This window comes from Phlebotomus papatasi, unplaced genomic scaffold (genome assembly GCF_024763615.1).
Source record: "Phlebotomus papatasi isolate M1 unplaced genomic scaffold, Ppap_2.1 HiC_scaffold_97, whole genome shotgun sequence".
NCBI lineage: Eukaryota > Metazoa > Arthropoda > Insecta > Diptera > Psychodidae > Phlebotomus > Phlebotomus papatasi.
This window is the reverse complement of record NW_026604988.1, coordinates 25,203-46,343: the sequence shown is the minus strand read 5'-3', so window position 1 is coordinate 46,343 and position 21,141 is coordinate 25,203. Positions and strand designations below refer to the sequence as shown.

Below are 21,141 nucleotides of genomic sequence, written 5' to 3'. Positions count from 1 at the left end.
ACTCTGAGCTCTATTCTCAGACATCTCAGGCCTTGTATACGTGGTATTTTTTCATGAGAAACAAAGGTAAAATAGAAATACTGAGTGGCTATGAATGTACGTTTCAGTTGTATATAATTTCGTAGGAATCCCTCTTAGTGGTCCCATTCTCCAAGAAAAGGCAAAGAAATACTTCGAAGAACTTAAGGATGGACCTGAGAATTTCGCTGCCAGTAACAGATGGTTAGATGCGTGGAAGGAAAAATATGGGATAAGGCAATTGACTGTAAGTGGGGAATCTCTCTCATCCAATGAAGATTTGCTGCCAGATTTTCTCGAAAATCTGCAGCAAATTATATCAGATGAAGAACTCACCTATGAGCAGATATATAATGCGGATAAGACAGGATTAATGTTCCGCCAATTACCAAAAACAGCTCTTATTGAAAAATCCCGAAAAAGTGCGCCCGGATTCAAAGTCAATAAAGAAAGAATAACAGTATTGGCTTGTGCAAATGCATCAGGGGGGCATAAACTCCCCCTGTTCGTAATTGGGAAATCCAGAAAGTCCCGTGCTTTTAAGCACTTAAATATGTCCGATCTTCCAGTAAAATACGGATCACAAAATAGTGCATGGATGACCAAAACACTTTTCGAGGAATGGTTTTTTTCAGGATTTCGTACCACAAGTGCGTGAATACTTGAGAAAAAATAATCTACCTGAAAAAGCCCTACTCATCCTTGACAACGCTCCGGTTCATCCAAGAGCAGAGGAACTTGTTTCCGGAGGGATTAGAGTGCTTTATTTATCGCCGAACATAACATCCACGATCCAGCCAATGGATCAGAATGTTCTGGAGATCATGAAAAAAAATCTATAAGAGGACGTTCTTGCAAAATATCCTGAGTCACTTAGAGAACAACGCAGAGGTAGCAGAAGCTGTCAAGAATGTTACCATTCTGAAAGCAATCGAATGGATAGCGCATGCATGGGATCTCGTATCATCCCATACAATTTCGAGAAGTTGAAAAGGTATTTTTGAAAACACATTTCAACTGACTGAGGAAAATGACCTGCAATCTGAAGATTTCTTGCATCTGTACGATTTTGCAAACAGACTTCAGCCAGCTGATAAAATAATTAGTATGTCTGATATCATATTTTGGGTACGCGATGACGGAATGGAAATTTGTGATGATGACGTTGTACAAATTATCCGGGATGATATGTCCACCAGCAAGATGATGAACAAGATGTTGGGCAATATGATAAGCAAGATGATGTTTTGCAGATCGGAAATCAGGGATAAATATCTCACGATGATGCATTCAGGGCCATGACCATAATACTAAAGTATCTGGCACAAGAAAATGAAGAAAGCTTTGATACAATCCAGCGGATTCGAAAAATCCGAGATAATGTGAAACTAAAAATGTGATTCCTTTGTGATTTTTGTGGCGTTAAAATACATGAAATATGAATTTATTTTTCTCATCCAATTTTTGTTTATTTCATTCAAATACATTTAAATTAATAATCTTAGAGAAGTTTCACGATTAGCAGTCAATTAAAATAACAAATCTCTAAATATCATTTAATTTAAAGTTAATCTCAAATGAAACTCGTTAACTTTTTTGAATATGACGTTCAAATTTGAGGAGTGAGAAATGTCATCTATACAACCCAAATGTTCAAATTTGAGGAACTCTACTGTAAATGAAAAGTCTCACAAAATACAACAATTCTTTCATATAGTTGAAGTTCACCAAATGAACACTTGGGGCGCTCTGCTCAAAAAAACGAGTTAAGAAACAAAAAACCTCGCTTATCTTGGCTTCTGAGTAATCGATGAGATCATGTTCTATGGGAAAATTATAGAGTACATTCTGGTCTACATTTCACCCATATAACACTTTTCTGTCAGGTCATCCAAATCCTTGATATTTTGGTTTTAATACAAAATTTGTATAATTTCACGAATTTGATTCAAGATGACTGAATGGCGTCTCCCAACTTCAGCTCTAAATCGAATTTGCATGCACTCCGAGTTAGCTCACGTTAAGAATCTCACCTACATAAGTCGGTTAGGATTATCTGTCCCTTTTTTACTGTGCACTAATATCTTACCTTAAATTCAACTCTAGCCACGGCCCTGTATTTACTATTCCTTTAAATGCTGCTGTCCCAAGTAGAGATGTGCGCCAAGCCGATTGTAGCCGCTCGGCGCGAGCCGCCGCGACTTTTGCTTAGCCGCCGCCGCCAAAAATTTTTAATGCGCGCCGCTAGCCGCCGTCGCCAGTTCTTTTTTAGCGCGCCGCGGCGAATTTTGTTTATATTTCAATTCAATTAAGTAATTTTTCTGACAATAACCATAATAAACAATTTTCATTCTTATGAAAAAAAATGTATAGTTAGGATAGTTAGTTAGTTATACTATCTATTGTCAAGAGGCTTTTGCTTAAAAAAAAAATCGGATATAAGGTAAAGTATCCTGGAGTCGATCGCCTCTCGGGTAGACCATCCTGGGTTCCTCAAGTCGACCGGTGGAAATATTTATTTAATTTCTTTGCATTTACAATAATATTTAGCGAATGGTTTAACATCATAGGGCCAATTATTTCATAATTAATCCAAATCAGTGAAAATATCATAGAAATTGACCATAAAACCCTGAAAAAATCATAAAAATACGGAGCGTTAAAGTATTTATTAAAAAAAATTCGCAATTTTTCATCAAATTATGGCATACTTTTTGATATTCTTGACTTTTTTCTTAAGGAATTATTTCAATTATTACCCTTACAGATTACTGGAGAATTCAAATTGTTACTTGTGCAAAAATTTTACTTCCATGACTAAGTTGAAGATTAATTTTATGTATTAAAATTGAAAGTGCATTTCAAATAAATTGTTCCTCAATTCGTCCGGTCGACGAATCATAGCAAGTGAAGCTTTTTTCACTTGAATGTTGTTCTATACTTCTGAAAGAATTCATAAAAGTGAGTTTCTCTATTTATTTTATTGATTAACTAAATTTTAAGTGCTATTCATGATGTATTAAACAAGCTAAAGTTAAATCAGTGACGTTTTAGTTTTGTGATTTGTTTAATTTTAAGAAAAATTGGTTCACTTCACTTTTCGCATTTTTAAAACATTTTAACTTTTCCTAATGTAAAATTATATTATGACTAAATGAAGTTAACAATTAGATAGATAAGGATCTATTCTATAGTTTTAGGCAAAAACCCTATCAAAAAACACAAATTATAACTGTTTTTTTTTTCATAATTTTTTCACAAAATCTATCCTTAAATGGTCGACATAGGATACTTTACCTTATTATAAAAAAAAAATAATAAAAATCATTCATCAATGCGGTAGTTTGAAAATTATTCACTTTTGTGCTGCAATATTTACTAGATAGCAAATGGCTGTACATCTGCAAATATATTATGGATTCCTACAACTTTTTACTTTACGATTACGTATAAACATTAAAAAAATAACTTTAGTATGAGCTCATTTTTGTATTGATACTGTACAAACGAGCAGTAAAACATCAAGTTTGAGAAGTGACTAAATTTACAACTTTTAAAAGCAGTAGAATTTTCATGAAAGTTTCGATCTTTATGGATAGAAAAATTAAATCCATTTTTGGAAAGATTTGTATTTTTTACTTATCAAATTTAATTTTTTGCTGACCAAAAATATTTTTTTACTTCTCATTTGTTTTTGTCTTCTTTGACGCTTCTAGGTAGGTACGCCCATGGATGTAATATTTATGATTACGTTCACCAGTTTCATTTTTATTGATGATTTTCGGTTCGTGAAAAGTGTCCCGTCGTTAAAGGGTTAAGATTTTAAACATTTTTTTTTAAATAATGTTTTAATCAAGCGCATCGAATTCAACATTTCTTACCAAATATTTCAACTGTTATCAAATTTTCATCGAGAAATATTTTTGTTTGTAGATAAACAATTTTTCTATTGGATATTGAATTTAAGTTTATAATTCCAGATAAAATTATTTTAATTTTTACATGTACGGATTTCAAAAATTTTTGTTAATATTTTTATTTGAATTTGTCTTTTTGTAAAATCATCAAAAGTTGTGCCTAAATTTGACAGATTGTTTTCTATCTGTTTTGTTGTTACTATTTTTTTAAAATAGATTTCCATGATTAGTAATTCTAGCAAGAAAAAAAATTGAGGAAAATCGATAATTTATGTGGATTGTAATCGAAAAATATTAAGGAAAAAAGTCTCGCGCGCCTAGGAAAAAGTTCTGAGCCGCAGCCAATTGCTTTAGCTGGCGCGCCGGCGCGCATCCAGCCGCCGACAATTTTTAAATACTAGCCGTGCCGCCGAAATTATCTCGGCGCACATCTCTAGTCCCAAGTCCAGGTCTTTGCAGTAAGTAAATAATAATTGACGAAATAAGAAACAACATGGAAGTCTACATTCAAATATCGTGTTTTATTGATCAACATTTCTTTCTTTTTGACAAAATTGTGTGTGTAAATAATGAAAAAAGAAAACAAAATGGAGGTCCAGCTGCTCAGGAGCATTAGCAGCTGGAATCAGGAGCAAATTTACTTCATCATTATCTCTGTCTCTCTCTCTCTCTCTCTCTCAGAATTTAACAAGACGAGGACGCAAAAGGACGCTTTTCTCTTTAATATTTTATCTTCTTTCTGTTTTTTTTTTCTTGTTCTTCTCTTTTAAATTTAAAATACATTGAGCGAGAATGAGGCGAATGTTTCGCCCTTCTTGCCAACGGCTTTCGCTTGATACTGGCCAACGTCGAGGTGTGTGCATTTGCTAATTTCGAAAGTGAAACGATTGGCATCTTTGGTGAAGTTGTAATTTGTGCTGTCAACATTGACAGATTTTCCATCCTTCAGCCAGTTTAGCTGCAATGGAGCTTCTGCGAATGAACAGGAGAATTTTGCCGGTTCACCATCCTGGACAGTCAGGGATCCTGCAATACAATATCAATAGTGTTAAATTGAAGTTAAAAAAAAGTGTGATTAAATGGTTTTTGTCACCTGGGAAAGTTTCAAAAGTTGGCGATTTAACTTCCTCTCCTGTCACAATGACATTTATCGTGCAAGAACTGAAACTTTCACCGGCATCATTGAAGGCTTCACAGGTATAGGTACCACAGTCTTCTGGGAAAATTTCAGCTATTTCCAATTTGTAAATATTTGCTTCTCGTGTATAGTGAAAGTCCTTCGATGGTTTTATCTCTTTGTTGTTGTGCAACCATACCACATCAAATTGTTCAGCTCCAATTATTCTGCAGGCAAGTGTTACAGCATCACCATCCTTGACAAATCTCGATTCCAGATGACTAACAATTCGTGGTGGTTTATCACTGGATACCGCACGACTGGCAATACCATTGTCCATTGCTGTAACAAGAACAATTTGTAATTTTTTATTAGAAATAGGTCCAACGAGCGGTTTTTAAAAGAAAACAAAAAAAAACTTACGAATCACAGTGAGTTTGCATGTTGTATCGACGGAACCGATTGAATTGGTAGCCGTACAGACGTAGACACCTTCATCCTCTGGGAATATCTCATTAATTGTGAGTGTTGCAGTGCCATTTTTGTACTTAAGATCCAAAATTTCCGACGATGACAGACTCTTGCCATTCTTTGACCACACAATCTGTGGATCAGGATCACCACGAACACTGCACGTCAGTGTTAGGGATTCACCATCGCGAATGGCCAAATCCTTGAGTTCAGCCGTAAATACTGGTTTACACATCAGTGAATCATCTGGTGGTACTGCAAAAAAAAACAATCATTTTATTCACATTATTGTTACCGAATAAGAGAAAAGCGCTCCTATATATCAAATTGCAATAACTTACATATCAGTTCCTTTGTTGCACTTCTGGATCTCGATGGACTTCCAGGAGCATCGAGTTTTGATCCATATTTCTTTGTTGGTTTTTTCTCATCGACTGAATTAGTTGAAATGCAAGTTTGTGGTTGAGCAGTCTGCAAAAAAAGAAGTCCAAAGGAAAATATAATTTTTTTGGATTTAATTTAAAAAGCCAGTGATAAGCCTAGATCAGGTTATACAGGTGCGATTCCTTCATTGAAAATTTGGATTGTAGCAAGAATCCTTAAATCTTTAAAGTCGATTTTCTCGGAAACTATAAAAGATGGAGGCTTCATAATTTACATTCTTTTAGAGTCTCTTGAATGGTTCAAACAAACTGACAAAGGAACGATAGGCGTTCCAAAGACGATGTTTTATCTCGTTCTTGCTCGTATTATTCGTACGGCCGTCGGCTTTCGAAGGCTCACACACACACAAACCTACGAAGGAATCGTTCCGGACAGTTTCTTTCGAAAGTATGGTGAATTTCACAACATTTCACCACTCTTATTTCCAGGCAATTTCCATTCAATTTGGCGCCTTTCCAATCAAATTCCAATAGTTTTAGCGCATTTCCAGTAAACTTCCAGTATATTTGGCGGGTTTCTAGCGTATTTCCAGGAATTTTACATGGAATTCCAATATTTTTCTGGCGCCAAATAATTTGATAAATTGATTATTTTTGATAATAACTTATTAATACATTAATTGCATTTAAACCCATGGGAAATAAAATATTCGAATTTCAAATTATTTCCAAGTGCAGAAAATTCAGAAATTGTAGGGTAAGTGTGCCAAATTTCGGCCAGCTTCTAATTTCGGCCACTTTGAGTGTAATTTCGGCCATGCAAATAAATTAATTAAAATTATGTATGTAATCTTCGAATAGTCAATGAATTCATTTTGCTTTCAAATATTTATTCATTTTAGGATGTATTATCACAAAGACAGTTAAATTTTAGGTACAATTTGAATTTAAATTGCGTTGTAATAACTCAGTGTGGAAAGAGTCTTACAAAAAATGTGACAGATCGATTGTGTTTCTAGCAGTCTTGTGATTTGTGGTGAAGTGCAGAAGGTTTTCCTTCGGTGTTTTTCATGAAAATTGATTAGTTTTCATTAAAGATTGTTTCTGTTTATGTTAATAGTGAATCAATCTTTAAATTTCGGGTAAAATTTCCCAGCTGGATCCTGCATTTCGCGTAAAAAAGTAGATATTTTGAAAGCGTCACTCCGGTGAGGTAGTGTTGCCTATTCCGGTAACATCTTTTGCTTTCCTAAATTTCTTATTCATTTTATATTTTCTTTTTCAATTTCTGAATTCTACAATGTCCAAAGAAAAAAACCATCGCTTCTATGAAAAAGATGATGTGAAAAAGGCCTTGGAAGGGTTCAGGAAGGGCAAATTGCTACGGGAATCTTCACGTAAATTTGAGATGCTACTCTTTAGGTGTTTAGGACAAATTACACGGAAGATCTCAGGACTTGAGTCATATAAACGTATTAAATTAAATATTAAACTCGTTCCGTTTGACGTTTTGAAATTTTCTATCTGTTGCGTCACAAAATGTGGTCAGAAAAAAGGTGGCCGAAATACTACCCAAAGCAATGTCCATATTTTTATTAATTTTTCAATATTTTAGGAAATGATTTAAAGAAAACAAAAATGATAAACTAGTCTTGAAGGTTCCACACAATCCTCCCGAAAAGGAAGTAACAAAAAATATCAATATGAATTAAAAATATTGCATTTCAAACTTAGGACTTCGGTGCTTATATGCAACTATGCCGAAATTTGGCACACTTACCCTAGTTTCGTTTTTCTAATTAATTGCAATATATTAATGTGATTCAGCATTTGATGTTCTCTGGTTCAAATTTTTATTATATAATAGAGATAAATCAGAAATTGAAATAAAAGTAAAGATAAAATTATGATTTTAAATATTATTTAAATAATTTAAATAAATATTTAAACCTTAAAAAATATTAATAAATAAACTATAATGATAAATTTTTTTCAACCTAACCGAAAACATCATTTGATATTTTTGTGTGTGCCAATTGGAAAATTAGTGATCTATCTAATTATTTCTGTAAATTTGAGTTTCGACTATTTACAGAAATTAATTTAAAAACAGGTGTCATTTGCACACATGAACACTATTCCTATAGATTAAATATAAACCAACGCAATACATCCAATACATCTTTCAAAATTTAATTACTAAAAAAATTCAAATTTTGTTCTAAAATCGTAATACGAGAGAAAATATGGCGGTCCAGAGTACACTTGCTTTTTTGGTACATTTTCCTTGTTATTTTTTTTGTTTTTAAATTTTGTAAAAATTTTTGTCCTCAAAACAAATATTTTAAATTAGGGGACAAAACAAGTTGTAGGGTTATGGATCTAAATAGGGTGAAAAGTGGTCAAACAATTTAAATTTTAATTCGTAAAGTTTTGTACGTTCTTAATTCGTGGATTGTCTATGGCTTACGTAGATGTGTAATGTCTTTCAATAACATACAATAATATAATTTATTTACATATTTATTCTCGATTTATTTCATTTAAAAAAAAACACTTACAACTATTTACTCAAACGATTGTGAAACAAAAGTTATTGGTCTATACTATACTAAGAATGACTGTGAAATCTATGAATTACCCTTGAGTATCAAGGAAACCAAAAATTGCAAAATAATAATGCATCGTCATTCATGAGAATCACAGAAGTATAAGTGAATCCAGTCTCTTATTCGACAAGGAACTTACAACTACACACACGAAAGCATATCCAATTATTGTAAATGTGAATTCACCACTGCCTTCCATTGGAATTTTCCAGTTGGGAAATGTCATTTTGAAGGAAAAGCAGTGAGAATTTTTATTTTTCGTGAAATAAATATTCAGAAAGTGAGCCAAAAGTGTTCTTGCTATTCCAAAAAGTGTTGTGACTTAAAGAAAAATTAGTTACTCGGGTAAAAACAAGAATAAACTAGATTTTTTGAAGTGATATTGATGCAAATGTGTGTGTGTGTCGCTCGAACGCCGTCGTTGGAAGGGCAGTCGTTCGATTGCCTGTCTGTTTGGGCCATAAAGGCTTGAACTGCATGAAGAATTCCTCGATCCACGAAAATCCGCGAAAAGCTTCATGGTCCGCGAAAATCTACAAAAAGATTTGAGCCCCGTGACAATCCGAGAAAAATTCGTGGTCCTCGAAAATGCGCGAAAAAAACGCGTCTCGCGAAGAACTGCGAAAAAATTTGCAGGCAGCGACAATTTGAACCCCATGAAAATCCACGAAAAATTCGCGTCTCGAGAAAATCTGTTAAACAATTTGAGCCCCATGAAAATTCGCGTCTCGCGAAAATCCGAGAAAAAGCTCGCAAGCTGCAAAAATTCGAGCCCCGTGAAAATCCGCGAAAAATTCCTGTCTCGCGAAAATCCGGTAGAAAGTTCTCAAGTTGAGAAAATACGCACCAAGCGAAAATCCGTTAAAAAATTCGCGACTCGCAAAAATTCCGCGGAGAATTCGAGATTCGCAAAAATCCACGAAAAATTCTCGCCCCGTGAAAATCTGTGAAAAGGTTCTCAAAAATTCGAGCCTCGTGATAATCCACGAAAAAATCGCAACTCGTAAAAATCCGCGAAAAATTCGCGACTCGGAAAAATTCGCGAAAAAATTGGAGCCTCGTGATAATCCGCGAAAAATTCGCGACTCGTGATAATCCGCAAAAAATGCGCGACTCGTAGAAATCCGCGAAAAATTCGCGTTTTGGAAAACTCCGCAAAAAAATCCATGTGACGTTTTGGTCCTGCTCTCACGAATAAGCTAGAGTCTACTGTTTTAGTAAATTTTCTTAAAACTACAATATCTCGAGAACTACAGTAGACTCTTCGATATCCGGCTGACTGGGGGACAAAATGACATTTAGGTTTTTTGAATGATCAACGGTTTTTTTTATTTTGTGCAGTGTGAATTTATTTTCTGTCTGACAAAGAAAAAGAGAATTTTCTTCATGGTGTGCTCAAGGTGTTTACATTCACACTTCACCTCCCTATAAGGTGAATCACTAACCGTGTAAACAGACGGAATTCCCACGGGAATTCCCATGAGATTTTCCATTCCGGATGGGAATTCCGGATGGAAATTCCCATATTGAACTGTCAAATTTTTACCATCCGCTCTATGCGCCTCTGGCGGACTTCAAGCGCAACACAAAAATGCTCCGAAGATTTGAATTTCAAATTTTGTTTTTTCCGAATATAAATAACGGAATGTGTATTTAGAAGATATTTTACGTACTTTATTTTATTAAAGTGGCTTTATTATACCACAAGGACATTAGTAATATTACCTATTAATACATTTCATGGAAAATCTTTTAAAATTTCTCGAGAAATGATTAGAAACGTTGTTATAGCGTAAATATCTTGTCAAAAACCCCCAATTAAAGTGGATAAATCAACGACAGGCTTTGGATATCTTTGCTGATAGGACCTATTGATTAATTTTCGTTTAATTGTAGTGCTGATAATTTAAAATTTTATAAAGTGTTGGAAGAAAATGTATAAAATATCCCTGGGTGGCCAAGCAGTCAATTCATTCGGAACAGAGATGTTTACAAAAATTAGTTAATTGTATAATAATTGAATACAAATTGTTTTAAAAAACAAGAAGACTGTAAAATATTTTAAAATTTTATTTCCAAAAAAAAGTAAACAATAAAAAATATTGAAGTAATATTTTATGTCCGAAAAGGCAGTTTATATGGTTTCTGGCTATAATTTTCATCAGTGAACTTCGATAGTTCTTACTATTCTTTGTATTTCCTTATCTACATTATTATATTCTTTACATTTTTTAATAATGGGATTTATTGAAAAAGATAAATTTTGAATCTGCCTTTCCAATCATTTAAACCTCTTCTGAAATGTTATTGATGAATATTTAATTTAATCCAGAAACACTAATCCATTCAAAATTATTATATTAGTATTATTATTCGATTTCAAATTTGCTTTTAAAATCAATGTTTTGATCACTACAGGAGATTTTACATGTTTTTTCATATATTATTTGCTTAAAAACACTCCAAATTAAATTTTCGGAATTCTCCGGAAGCAAAAAGCTATCTCGAGCGAGATAGCTTTTTTCCATTTTAGAAAATTGAATATTTCACCCTCCAACGGAAAATTTCAATTTGAAATTCAAAATATTTCAAGACATTCGGGCAGTTTCGTGCACTTTTGCAGAGGGCGCTTGTATAGCAAATTTACCATTTGCTCGTGGGAATTCCCGTGGAAATTCCGTCTGTTTACTCGGTAAATGGATTTTTTTGGTTATGGGTCAAATTTCTTCCGAAACACATTCCGAAGAATAAGAAGAAGAATGAAAAAATATCATTTGACAATTCCGAATAATTACTGTGATTCTCTTTTTTTCACAGCTATTGTAATCGACCGATTTGATCAATTGTCAATTTGTTAATAGTACGGAATATTTCTGATTTCATAAAATTACCTTCATAAAACACAATTCTCAACAAAAACAACATTTTTTAAGCAACTTATACTACGGTGCGACTCTGATACCTTTCTGTATTGTAAAAGTGCTGGATTATTTTTGCTGTAAATGTGTCGTTTGGTCACAAAATGATTGCACCCAGGATTGTTTTGAGACACTTCGGAAGAAATTTACAGGTAATTAGAGGATTTGCTTCGAATGTTGCAACAGAAAAGACTTTCCTGTATGACGGATCAGTGTAAAATGATAAATTTCATGGGATTCCTGCTGCCTGTTCAGTGTGAAGATTTTGGTATTGTTGCATTACGCAAATACTACAGGAGGACACAGGCATCGATCTTCGATGCCTTCTACATGCTTCAGACCTAGGTCAAAGGAATTGCTGCCATTGAGTGTTTGGAATTCATCAGTACAGCAGACATTGCACACTTGTGACATGTTAGTAGGAACGTGCTATTTTTTAACCCTCTAACGGGTAAGACCGCCTCCAGGCGGTCATTCTATAAATCACATTTACTGCCATAATATTATTTATTTGAAGTTGAAATATATACAGTTTCCTCAAACTTATTTTCTGAAGCTGAACTCATTTTGACCTTTCGTTTGCTTACAATCTTCAGTTTTGTGTGACAGGTCAGAAAAAAAACAAGTGCAAAAAAGATTGTTTTAAAGCAATCTAACTGTAGTAAAAATCTTATTTTCTGAAAGATATGTTCTTCTAGTTTGTATATTTCAATTGATAAGTGTGAAAAAACTAGTAGTAAGAGTTTTAGAAGAAAAAAAGGAAGAGCGCCTGGGGGCGGTCTTATCGGTTCAAGGGTAAAATTTTCAAAAATTACCGATTTTTTTTATTTATTTGTTTTGGTTGTTCTGGTAAAATATATTATTATTTTGCAAGATATTAATCATGGAAAACAATTGAGATCACACGAAGACTGTTTAGAATAAGTAAAATGGTCGATTTCTGCGAATTAAGCGAAATTGATAAAGAAGCAGAATTCAACAGTGATGATGAGTTCCCTTATTCGTCCTTTAATGCTCCAGATCGTGAAATAAAACCAGAAGATAAGCAATGTATTTCAAAGGACCTTCAAATTATACAAGAAGATAACGTTTTCATAGCTGATCTGTGACCTATTCGGTAAAAATCAGTCTTATTGAAACACCTTGAGCTTCATTAATGTCTAATTATAAAAATTATAAACGTTTTTTTTCTAAAAATTATCATTTTTTAGATAATCATACAACATTCATCCATAAAAAACGTTTAAAATTAATTTATTTTACTATTTGTTCACTATTTTTCAATCAAAATATTTCAGTCTTTTTATGCCTTAAATGGATATGACCGCCTCCAGGCGGTCTTTACCTTTTCTCACCTGGCGCTCAAACGGAAAGAGATAATGAAGAATGGATGGTATTTTTGAGTTCAGTGGACCATTAATTACACTAGACAAAATTATTTAACTACTTTTTTGTATATTAAAGAAAACACCGTTAGAGGGTTAATAATAAGAATCATAGAAGTAGAGCTCCCACGGGTTGGATTTCATGCGTGTAAAGAAAGAAATAAAGTCGTTCATATCTTTAACCCTCTAACGGTGTTTTCTTTAATATGCGAAAAAAAGTTCTAAAGCAATATTTTCTAGGATAATTATGATCCAATAAGGTCGAAAAAACCATCCATTCTTCATTATCTCTTAGAGTTTAGGCGCTAGGTGAGAAAATATAAAATTTTTTTGAAACTCTTTTTGCTTCTAAAATTCACATTTTTAGTTTTTTCAAATTTTTTAAATAAAATATACAAAGTAGAATGGCATATCTTTCAGTAAAAAAATAAATTTATTTTAGTCAGATAACTTTAAATCGGTATTTTTATGGAAATTGGAAATGAGTTTTTTTGCACAAATATTTTTTGTTGCTTTTTCTCTGACCTGTCACACAAAACTGGGAATAGCAACAAAACGAAGAGTCAGAATGAGTTCAAACTTTCAAGAGATGTTTATAAGACTATTACCGAGGACACTATAGCACCTTTAAATAAATAAAACCTTTATTGTTGCTGTAAATGTGGTTTTTGTGCCCGTTAGAGGGTTAAATTGTCTTCTTTTATTTAACTTCGACTTTTGACTCTTTTAAAGTTCAAGGTAATTTTTCCCTCGTCTTCACGTACGCGTTCACCCAAATCACGAAATCCTATTTTCCTAACGACCCCCTTGACTTTCTTCAGAATTTTTTTTCTCGCGAAACTTAAAGAAAATCATTAAATGTGTTTAATTTTAGACTAGAGTATGTGTGATGCGAATATCTTTCATTTTTTATCCATAAATTTGTACCCAGTTTGTATACAAATCAAAAATGAAGGGAGAATCACACCACGCATAAGCTATAGCAACCTTACTCTGAATTTTTATTTGGCGCCATCCGAAATTTCGGATCCCGCCAAACCCGAGTAGCCATTTTGATGACATAGATAGTCTCACTGTGACGTCGCTGATTTTAGTGATTCACCTTATAGGGAGGTGAAGTGTGAATGTAAACATCCTGTGGTGTGCTTATGTTTCATTTTTTATCACAATTATGTATTAAAAACTTCGATACAATGTTAATAATACTTTAATTCACTCTGGACAAACTTCATGTTTAGTGAAAATAATTTTGAATATATCAACCGCCAGTGTTTGGCAGCTGTCACCCGGATATCGAAGTGCCGGATATCGAAGAGTCTACTGTAGTCGATCAATATCCCGATTCTTTTTTTAATTAGTCAAAAGTTTCTGGTCTACAACAGAAACATAAAATTTTCAAGATCGTATACTTAGATTTCGAGATAAACTACAAAATGCAAGGGGGAGATATTAGGGTCGGAAGTGGTGTACAGGTGAAAATGAAGTACTTGGAATTCTTTGGAAGTGGAAGTGCTCAAATATAAAGTTTTTTATGTCTTAATTACGTATTTCTTAGACTACGTTACTTTTAAGTAAGATCTTTAATTCGGGCGGCAAACTGAAAATGTTTGTTGAAATTTTTAAGTTCACTTATGGCCTCTACACATTGGGAGAAATTTTTGTCAAAAATAGCTTTTTGAAGGAAATTCCCTGCAGCGTTGTAGGGGGACACGTCAAATTTCTGTCAAAAACGCAATTTTTGACGAAAATTGCTCCCAATGTGTAGACACCTTTATGACAATAAATGGAGCAAATGGAGCAAATAAGCTTAAATTTATTATAGCTTGATTGTGTTGTAATTTTTCCGAGCAAATACTCAGTTAAATAATAATTTTCTTTAATTTTTACAGGATCTTCAAATTCATAGCTATTGTAGTTGACTTTGGATAAATTTGATATAATTTTTTTCTAATTTATCGTAAATATACTAAATGTATCAGGGTGATTGCATAAATTCATGGGACTTTTCGCGAATTTCGTTAATGGGTGTCCCATTGATCACCTCTACCATTTTTGTTCACCTTTTTGCATATACTGGAAAGGTTTTATTGTATTGATTGTCTTTAATACTAAAAGTATTTTTCAAAAAAGCCGCATTTATTATTTTAAGGACTTTTACCAAATGAAGAACGAAAAGTTGCGTTTGTAATATTTTATATTAGACAATTTCGGAAAGGTGTAAGAACAATTTAAGAAATTGGTAAAATGTTGACAATAATTATATTAACAATAATATTGTGAAAAACAATAATTATATCGTATTACGATATTTAGAAAAGCTTGGATGTGTTTAAAAGCTCGTTACATGGGTGCCACATTCTTTCACTTCCAGGATTATGGGAACTTTATAAATGTGGTCATTTTTCTCCTGATAAGGTACCAGCAATCGTCAGTGTTCCTCGGATAGAAAGGCTATCCCGCGTATCGGAATCCCGAAATGAAATGTATTTTTGAAAATTATTCGCTGCATTATAGCAATGATTTTTAACTAAATACATTATGTTGGTTCGTATTTACTCTACAGAACCTATTTTCTCTTCCAGTTATAGTTATTAATTGCCTCATTTATTAAACCACTGTATCACAGTCTTATGGCGTCTACACACTACAGAAATTTATGTTCATATTGAAGAGTTTTTCCTGCTCAAGCGTATGGAATTCACTTCAATATGGACATAAATTTTTCTAGTGTGTAGAGGCCATTAGCCAGAAATAGAAGAAAATTTAAGAAATCACTTCTTATGATTTCTTAATTTCTTATGAGAATTTGTGAGAATATGAGAAATTATGTTTGATTAAAATGATTTACAAAACTGTGTTCATTAAAAAATTAATACTTCTTGATTCTAATTTCACTATCAGTGCACCTTTTTATTTATGTTGACAATAAAAATGGAAAATGAATTATTTTTTTGCGAACAAGGGAAAATTCAAAATATGTTGATACCCTGGCGCTAGAAAATCAAAATTTAAGATAAAATTTAAAAATATGTGTTAAAACTAATTTCTTTAGATTTTTTAAAAAGTTTTCTTAATTAGATTGTTCATAAGATTCTGATTTCTAAGTGTGAGAAGTGCATGAAGTGCACGAAATGCTGCATGAATTGCCACATTTTCGAGAGTATTGCGAAGTTTTGGAAGTGCGAAGGCTTCTTGCACACAAATCGTGGAAGTGCCCGGTAGTGGTGTACACATTTTCACCCAAATATCTCCCCCTTGACAAAACGTGCTTTTTAACCGATTTAGAACCGGTTTTTCAAAAAACTAATAGCACAGAAATCGTGGTACCAAACCAGATATATTGCATACCACGGATGACCGGCCAGACCCGGTATTGCCGGCATCAAGGATGTGAATTCCAGCTCGATCTGAGCACTTTGAGAAAATCGGAGGATACAAGGAATCACACCCAATATCAAAAAAGGTTAAAATCAAATAAATTTCCAACTAACCTTTGGAGTTGAATTAACGCTATTTTGGGCTGTATTTGTGCGACGAACATTAACAATTGGGGGTGGCGCTGGTTTCATGTGTTGCTCGATGTATCGTCGATCTGAACGAAAATGCCAATCAACAAGAAAAGAAAGAAAAAAAAGAAAGAAAAACAGAAGAACGTTAGTTTTTTTTCATTATAAAATCACCTTCGATATTTGTCAAATAAATTATTCAAATGATCTAAATCATCTACTTTCAATTATCAAAAAACAAAAACAAAATTTAGATTAAAAAAAAAACAAGTTTAATAAAAATAAAGAACTAAAAATAGCAAACTACTTTTAGTGACGTTAGTAAACAATTCTATGCTGTATTTTGAGGTTAGAGAAGCATGCTTCAAGACAGTTTTTTTGTTTTCCTTTAAATTCTATGATTTTGGTCTTCATAGGAATAACAAAAAATTAAAAAAATAAAAATAAGAAAAAAACTACAAAAAAAGGTGTTGACTTAAAAAAAACCTTGAGTCGTGCAGTTTTGTTTTTTTCATTTTTTCTCTTTTTTTTATTAATTTCATTTGTTTTTTTTTTTGTTTTTCTGTGCAAGGTTATTACCTCCAGAGTAGAGGAGATTGTGGGCAAGCTGGGCTTGCTCTGGTGTTCCGCCCTCGCCTATCAAAAGTCAAATAAATATTTGTTTGCCTACATTTTAGAAATCAAACAGTGTTTTGCACGTGACGTCATAGAGGCACTTTTTTTCCAAATTTATTCTCAATTTTAATTTTTTTTCTTGGTTTTCTTTTTGGCAAAAAAACAACAACACCAATTAAAAAAAAAAAAAACAATTCCAATTAGGACAATCTAACCCAATTTTTCTTCTTTTTTTTGGTTATTTTTTTTTCTTTTTAAATTTAAAAAAAAAATTTAATTTATTTCAAATTTAGTAATTTTATTTTTAAGAAGTCAATTGGAACTTTTTTTCTAAACTTATTTCTCAATAATTGTTCGTAAAGAGATTTTATTTATTTATTTTTTAAATACGTTCTGTCTTAAGTCGTGTAAAAAGTTCCAATGTGCCTTCTTCTTTTTTTTTCGTTTGTTTTGTTTGCTATTGGCCCCCATTTCGCCAGGATTCAGCCATTTTTTTTGTGGATAATTTGTGGTTACTCACCTTCGACAATAACAACACATTCGGTCTCATCCTGGCCATGACAATTGGTGGCAACACAACGGTAGCGTCCGGAATCTTCTGGTTTGCAGTCAACAATTTCAATGGTTACCACGCCATCTGCTTGTGTCATGCTGTATTCATATTTGCTGAGTTCCCTCTTATCCTTGAACCATCTGACAGATGGCACTGGTTTACCCGAGAGGCAGCACAACAGCTTACACGTGTCACGGGCCTGCATCACACGTGGACGCAGGAGGAATGTGAAACTGGGAGCGGACTCACTCTCTTCCTGCCACATCTGCACCGACAGCGGCTCCCGGCGGCGAATCTAACCAACAACACATCAACAAAAAGATCAGTCAATATTCAAAAGATGAGACTGGGGCAAAAAGTCACAAAACGGATAGGGGAAAGTACTCTTCCTTCGAGCGTTCATGCCTTCGACTACTGTGAATTTCTTTTAGTTTTCCTAAAAGATTTTCACATGATTGTCATATAATTATCAGTGTTGGCACGGCGACACGACACGTCTTTGCGACACGTCGCTACGACGTGTCGCAAACGTCGTGTCGTTAATTATTTTGCGACGCATTTTTCTCCAAATTTAAGTAATATTTTTTGATGATCTAAGGCTCTTGGCCAGCCGTATAATAAATCTATCTCCCTGTACACCGTGATTGCTTCCAATTGACTGTAGACTCTACAAAGGTTTCAGATGTCTAGACTCGTTGTTGTGGTCCAAAGGCCAGCAAGAGACGTTGCAAATCGAATAAACGTCAAATGTCCCATTTTTTTTTAGGGAACGTCATTTGGCAAAGCGCCATATGATCAGAACTACAGTAGAGTCTCACTCTACTCCATATTTGGTTCCAGATTTGACACTTCGGTCGCACTATAGTTCATGTCATATTTTAAGATTATCAACGACTTTTAGTATTGAAATTGCTCGACGGCTTCCACTTTCTTTGCGATTGTGGTACTTGTCCTCGCTCTCTTCATCATGGATCACAATTATCACAACTACTCAATAAAGTTTGCCAAAAATATTAAAATAATTATAACATTGCAACTCGTGTACTAAAAAACATAACCTAACTTAAAATCAGTCTTTTGAAATCAATGGTCGATAAATTGTGGACTATAGAGCGATGGCCTCTAGCGGGACTCTACTGTATTTTATTTTGACACATATTCGGTTTCAATTTCAAACCAGTAGCTTGAACCTCATTTCCTTTCCTTATTTTTATGCAATTTGGTAAGATTCTTGTCAAAATCGTATTCTTGTGGTTTGCCATAAGACTCTGGTTATGCTTTAAGGGGACAAGAAGGGCATCACAATGGTGTACAAGAAGGCAGAGAATCAGCCTTCCAAAAGTCTGGTAAAATCAATTATTCCTGCAGATGCTGAAAAAGAGACTCACGGAACAAAAATATTGCAAGGATTTGGACAGGGTTGCCCTGAGACTTAACAAAGCTGACACCGATCTCCGATCTTTTGGACATAAAAAAAAATTCAAGAAACTTAAAGTTCTACTCTACCGGTTAAAGTAGAAAAGGAATGGTCATAAAACAATTGAATCAACTTCTTCTACAGTAGAGTCTCTCAAATTCGAACGCTTGGGGGTATTTTTTGACATTTCTCACCTCCCAAATTCTAACGATTTTTCAAAACTAACGAAATTTATGCGAGATTAAATTGTACTTTGAATCAAATTCTCGTACTTTCTCACAAATCTTAGTGGTAATATTTATACTTCCTTTTAATTTTATACGATCATAATGTATGTACACATTCAGGAAGAAGCACATAAATATAATTTTCATTCATCCAGAACACGATTCTTTTTAACATAACTACACAATTAATATTTTGAATCCAAACATCGTTCGAATTTGAAAGATCCAGATTTGAGAGACCTGAGAGACTCTCTGTATTTGAAAATCCTCCCTGACAATTGCTTTCCAGACGATTTAGTTAACGTCGTGCGACGTCGACGTGTCGTAAATTATATGCGACACGTCGTTTGCCAACACTGATAAATATAAAATTATTTCTGATATAAAAACTGCAATGGGTCAGTTGCTCGAGCTGCCGCAATGAGTGTCTGCTGGGATAATATCTTTCATGAGGCGTCAGCTTCCAAAAGAATAGAAATTTTCTCTTCGTTGGTGACTGGCCTGTTTGATAGAGTTGTGCCAAAGAAGCGCTCAATTATTCCCCCTCTGTCCACCCCCTGGATTAATGACAATATAGTCTCTCTAATTAAGCGTAGAGATTCTGCCTACAGAAAATGGAAGCGCACGGACACTCTTATTGATGAGGCTTTCTTCAAAAAATGACGCAATAAAGTTCGTAACCGAATTAAATCTAGGAAAAAGCGCCACTTTAACAACGTTTTGAATCCAAAACTTCCACCTAAGATGCTCTGGAATAATGTCAAGAGACTTGGTCTGCGGTCATCGGTGACTGCTAGTGAAAATGTTTCTATTTCTACTAGTGAACTTTGTTTATATTTTGCTTCTTCTTCTGTTGATCCTTTGAATTTTCCCTCTTTGCCCCCTGCGCCCTGGGAGGGTTTTAGCTTCTACTGCATTTCGTAAGATAATGTAATCTATGCTATCTCCCGTGTCAGATCAAGTGCCATGGGGTGTGATGGAGTCTCCCTTGATTTCATTAAAATTCTACTCCCGGTTATTATTCCAGTGCTCACTGATCTCTTCAATCACATTATTGTCACCTCAACCTATCCTGATTCTTGGAAACGGGCTTTAGTAGTGCCGATTCCCAAAATATCTAATCCTAAAGTACCTTCTGATTTTAGGCCTATTAGCCTTCTTCCTGTTCTCTTGAAAGCATTTGAATTCCTTCTTCATGAACAAGTTTTCCAACATTTGAATGATAATGGATTACTCTGTGACTTTCAGTCGGGTTTCCGTAAGGGTCACAGTACTACTTCTGCCCTTCTCAGAGTAAATTATGACATCTCGTCAGCCATTGATCAAGGCCGCTTTGTTATTCTGGTTCTTCTGGATTTCACTAAGGCCTTCGACAGTCTCCCTCATGATCTCCTTTGCTATAAATTATGCACTCTGTTTCAGTTCTCTTCTTCAGCAGTTGCCCTCATTCGATCTTACCTTTCTGGCAGATCACAAATTGTTAAGTTTGGTGATGATATCTCGCCACCTTCTATCTTGAGCAAGGGCATTGTGCATACTGGAATCACATTGACAGTAAAATGCTCACCGTCACCGTCAAAGCCCTCACCGTATTTCGTTGATTTACGCATTTTCATTACAATTCTTACGCAAATTTTCCATTACGATATTACCTTGTCTCATACTCGGTGGCACTAGGTGAAAATAGTATAAGAAAATTGAATAAATAAAGCGAAAATGCGATAAACGGTGAGCAAAAAAACTGTACAAAAAACTGTAGCAAAAAAATCCTACAGTTTTTTTTTTGCTTACCGTTCATCGCATTTTCGCTTTATTTATTCAATTTTCTTATCCTATTTTCACCTAGTGCCACCGAGTATGAGATAATGTAATACGGTAATTGAGAATTTGCGTAAAAATTACAATGAAAATGCGTAAATCAACGAAATACGGTGAGGGCTTTGACGGTGACGGTGAGCATTTTACGGTCAATGTGATTCTGCCCTTATGCAGATGACCTACAAAT

General features: G+C 34.0%; 1 protein-coding gene across 1 annotated transcript in view; it reads right to left on the bottom strand.

The window, feature by feature from the left end:
• Positions 1–4,437: 4,437 nt before the first annotated feature.
• Positions 4,438–21,141, bottom strand: part of LOC129809413 (twitchin-like) — a gene marked incomplete at its 5' end in the record, with an annotated part of 41,696 nt that continues 24,992 nt past the window's right edge. The window contains 7 exons of the mRNA XM_055859221.1: positions 4,438–4,961; positions 5,029–5,394; positions 5,476–5,778; positions 5,865–5,994; positions 16,310–16,410; positions 16,904–16,960; positions 17,460–17,787. Of these exons, the coding sequence (XP_055715196.1) occupies positions 4,708–4,961; positions 5,029–5,394; positions 5,476–5,778; positions 5,865–5,994; positions 16,310–16,410; positions 16,904–16,960; positions 17,460–17,787 (1,539 nt within the window). The remainder of the gene's footprint in view (positions 4,962–5,028; positions 5,395–5,475; positions 5,779–5,864; positions 5,995–16,309; positions 16,411–16,903; positions 16,961–17,459; positions 17,788–21,141) is intronic.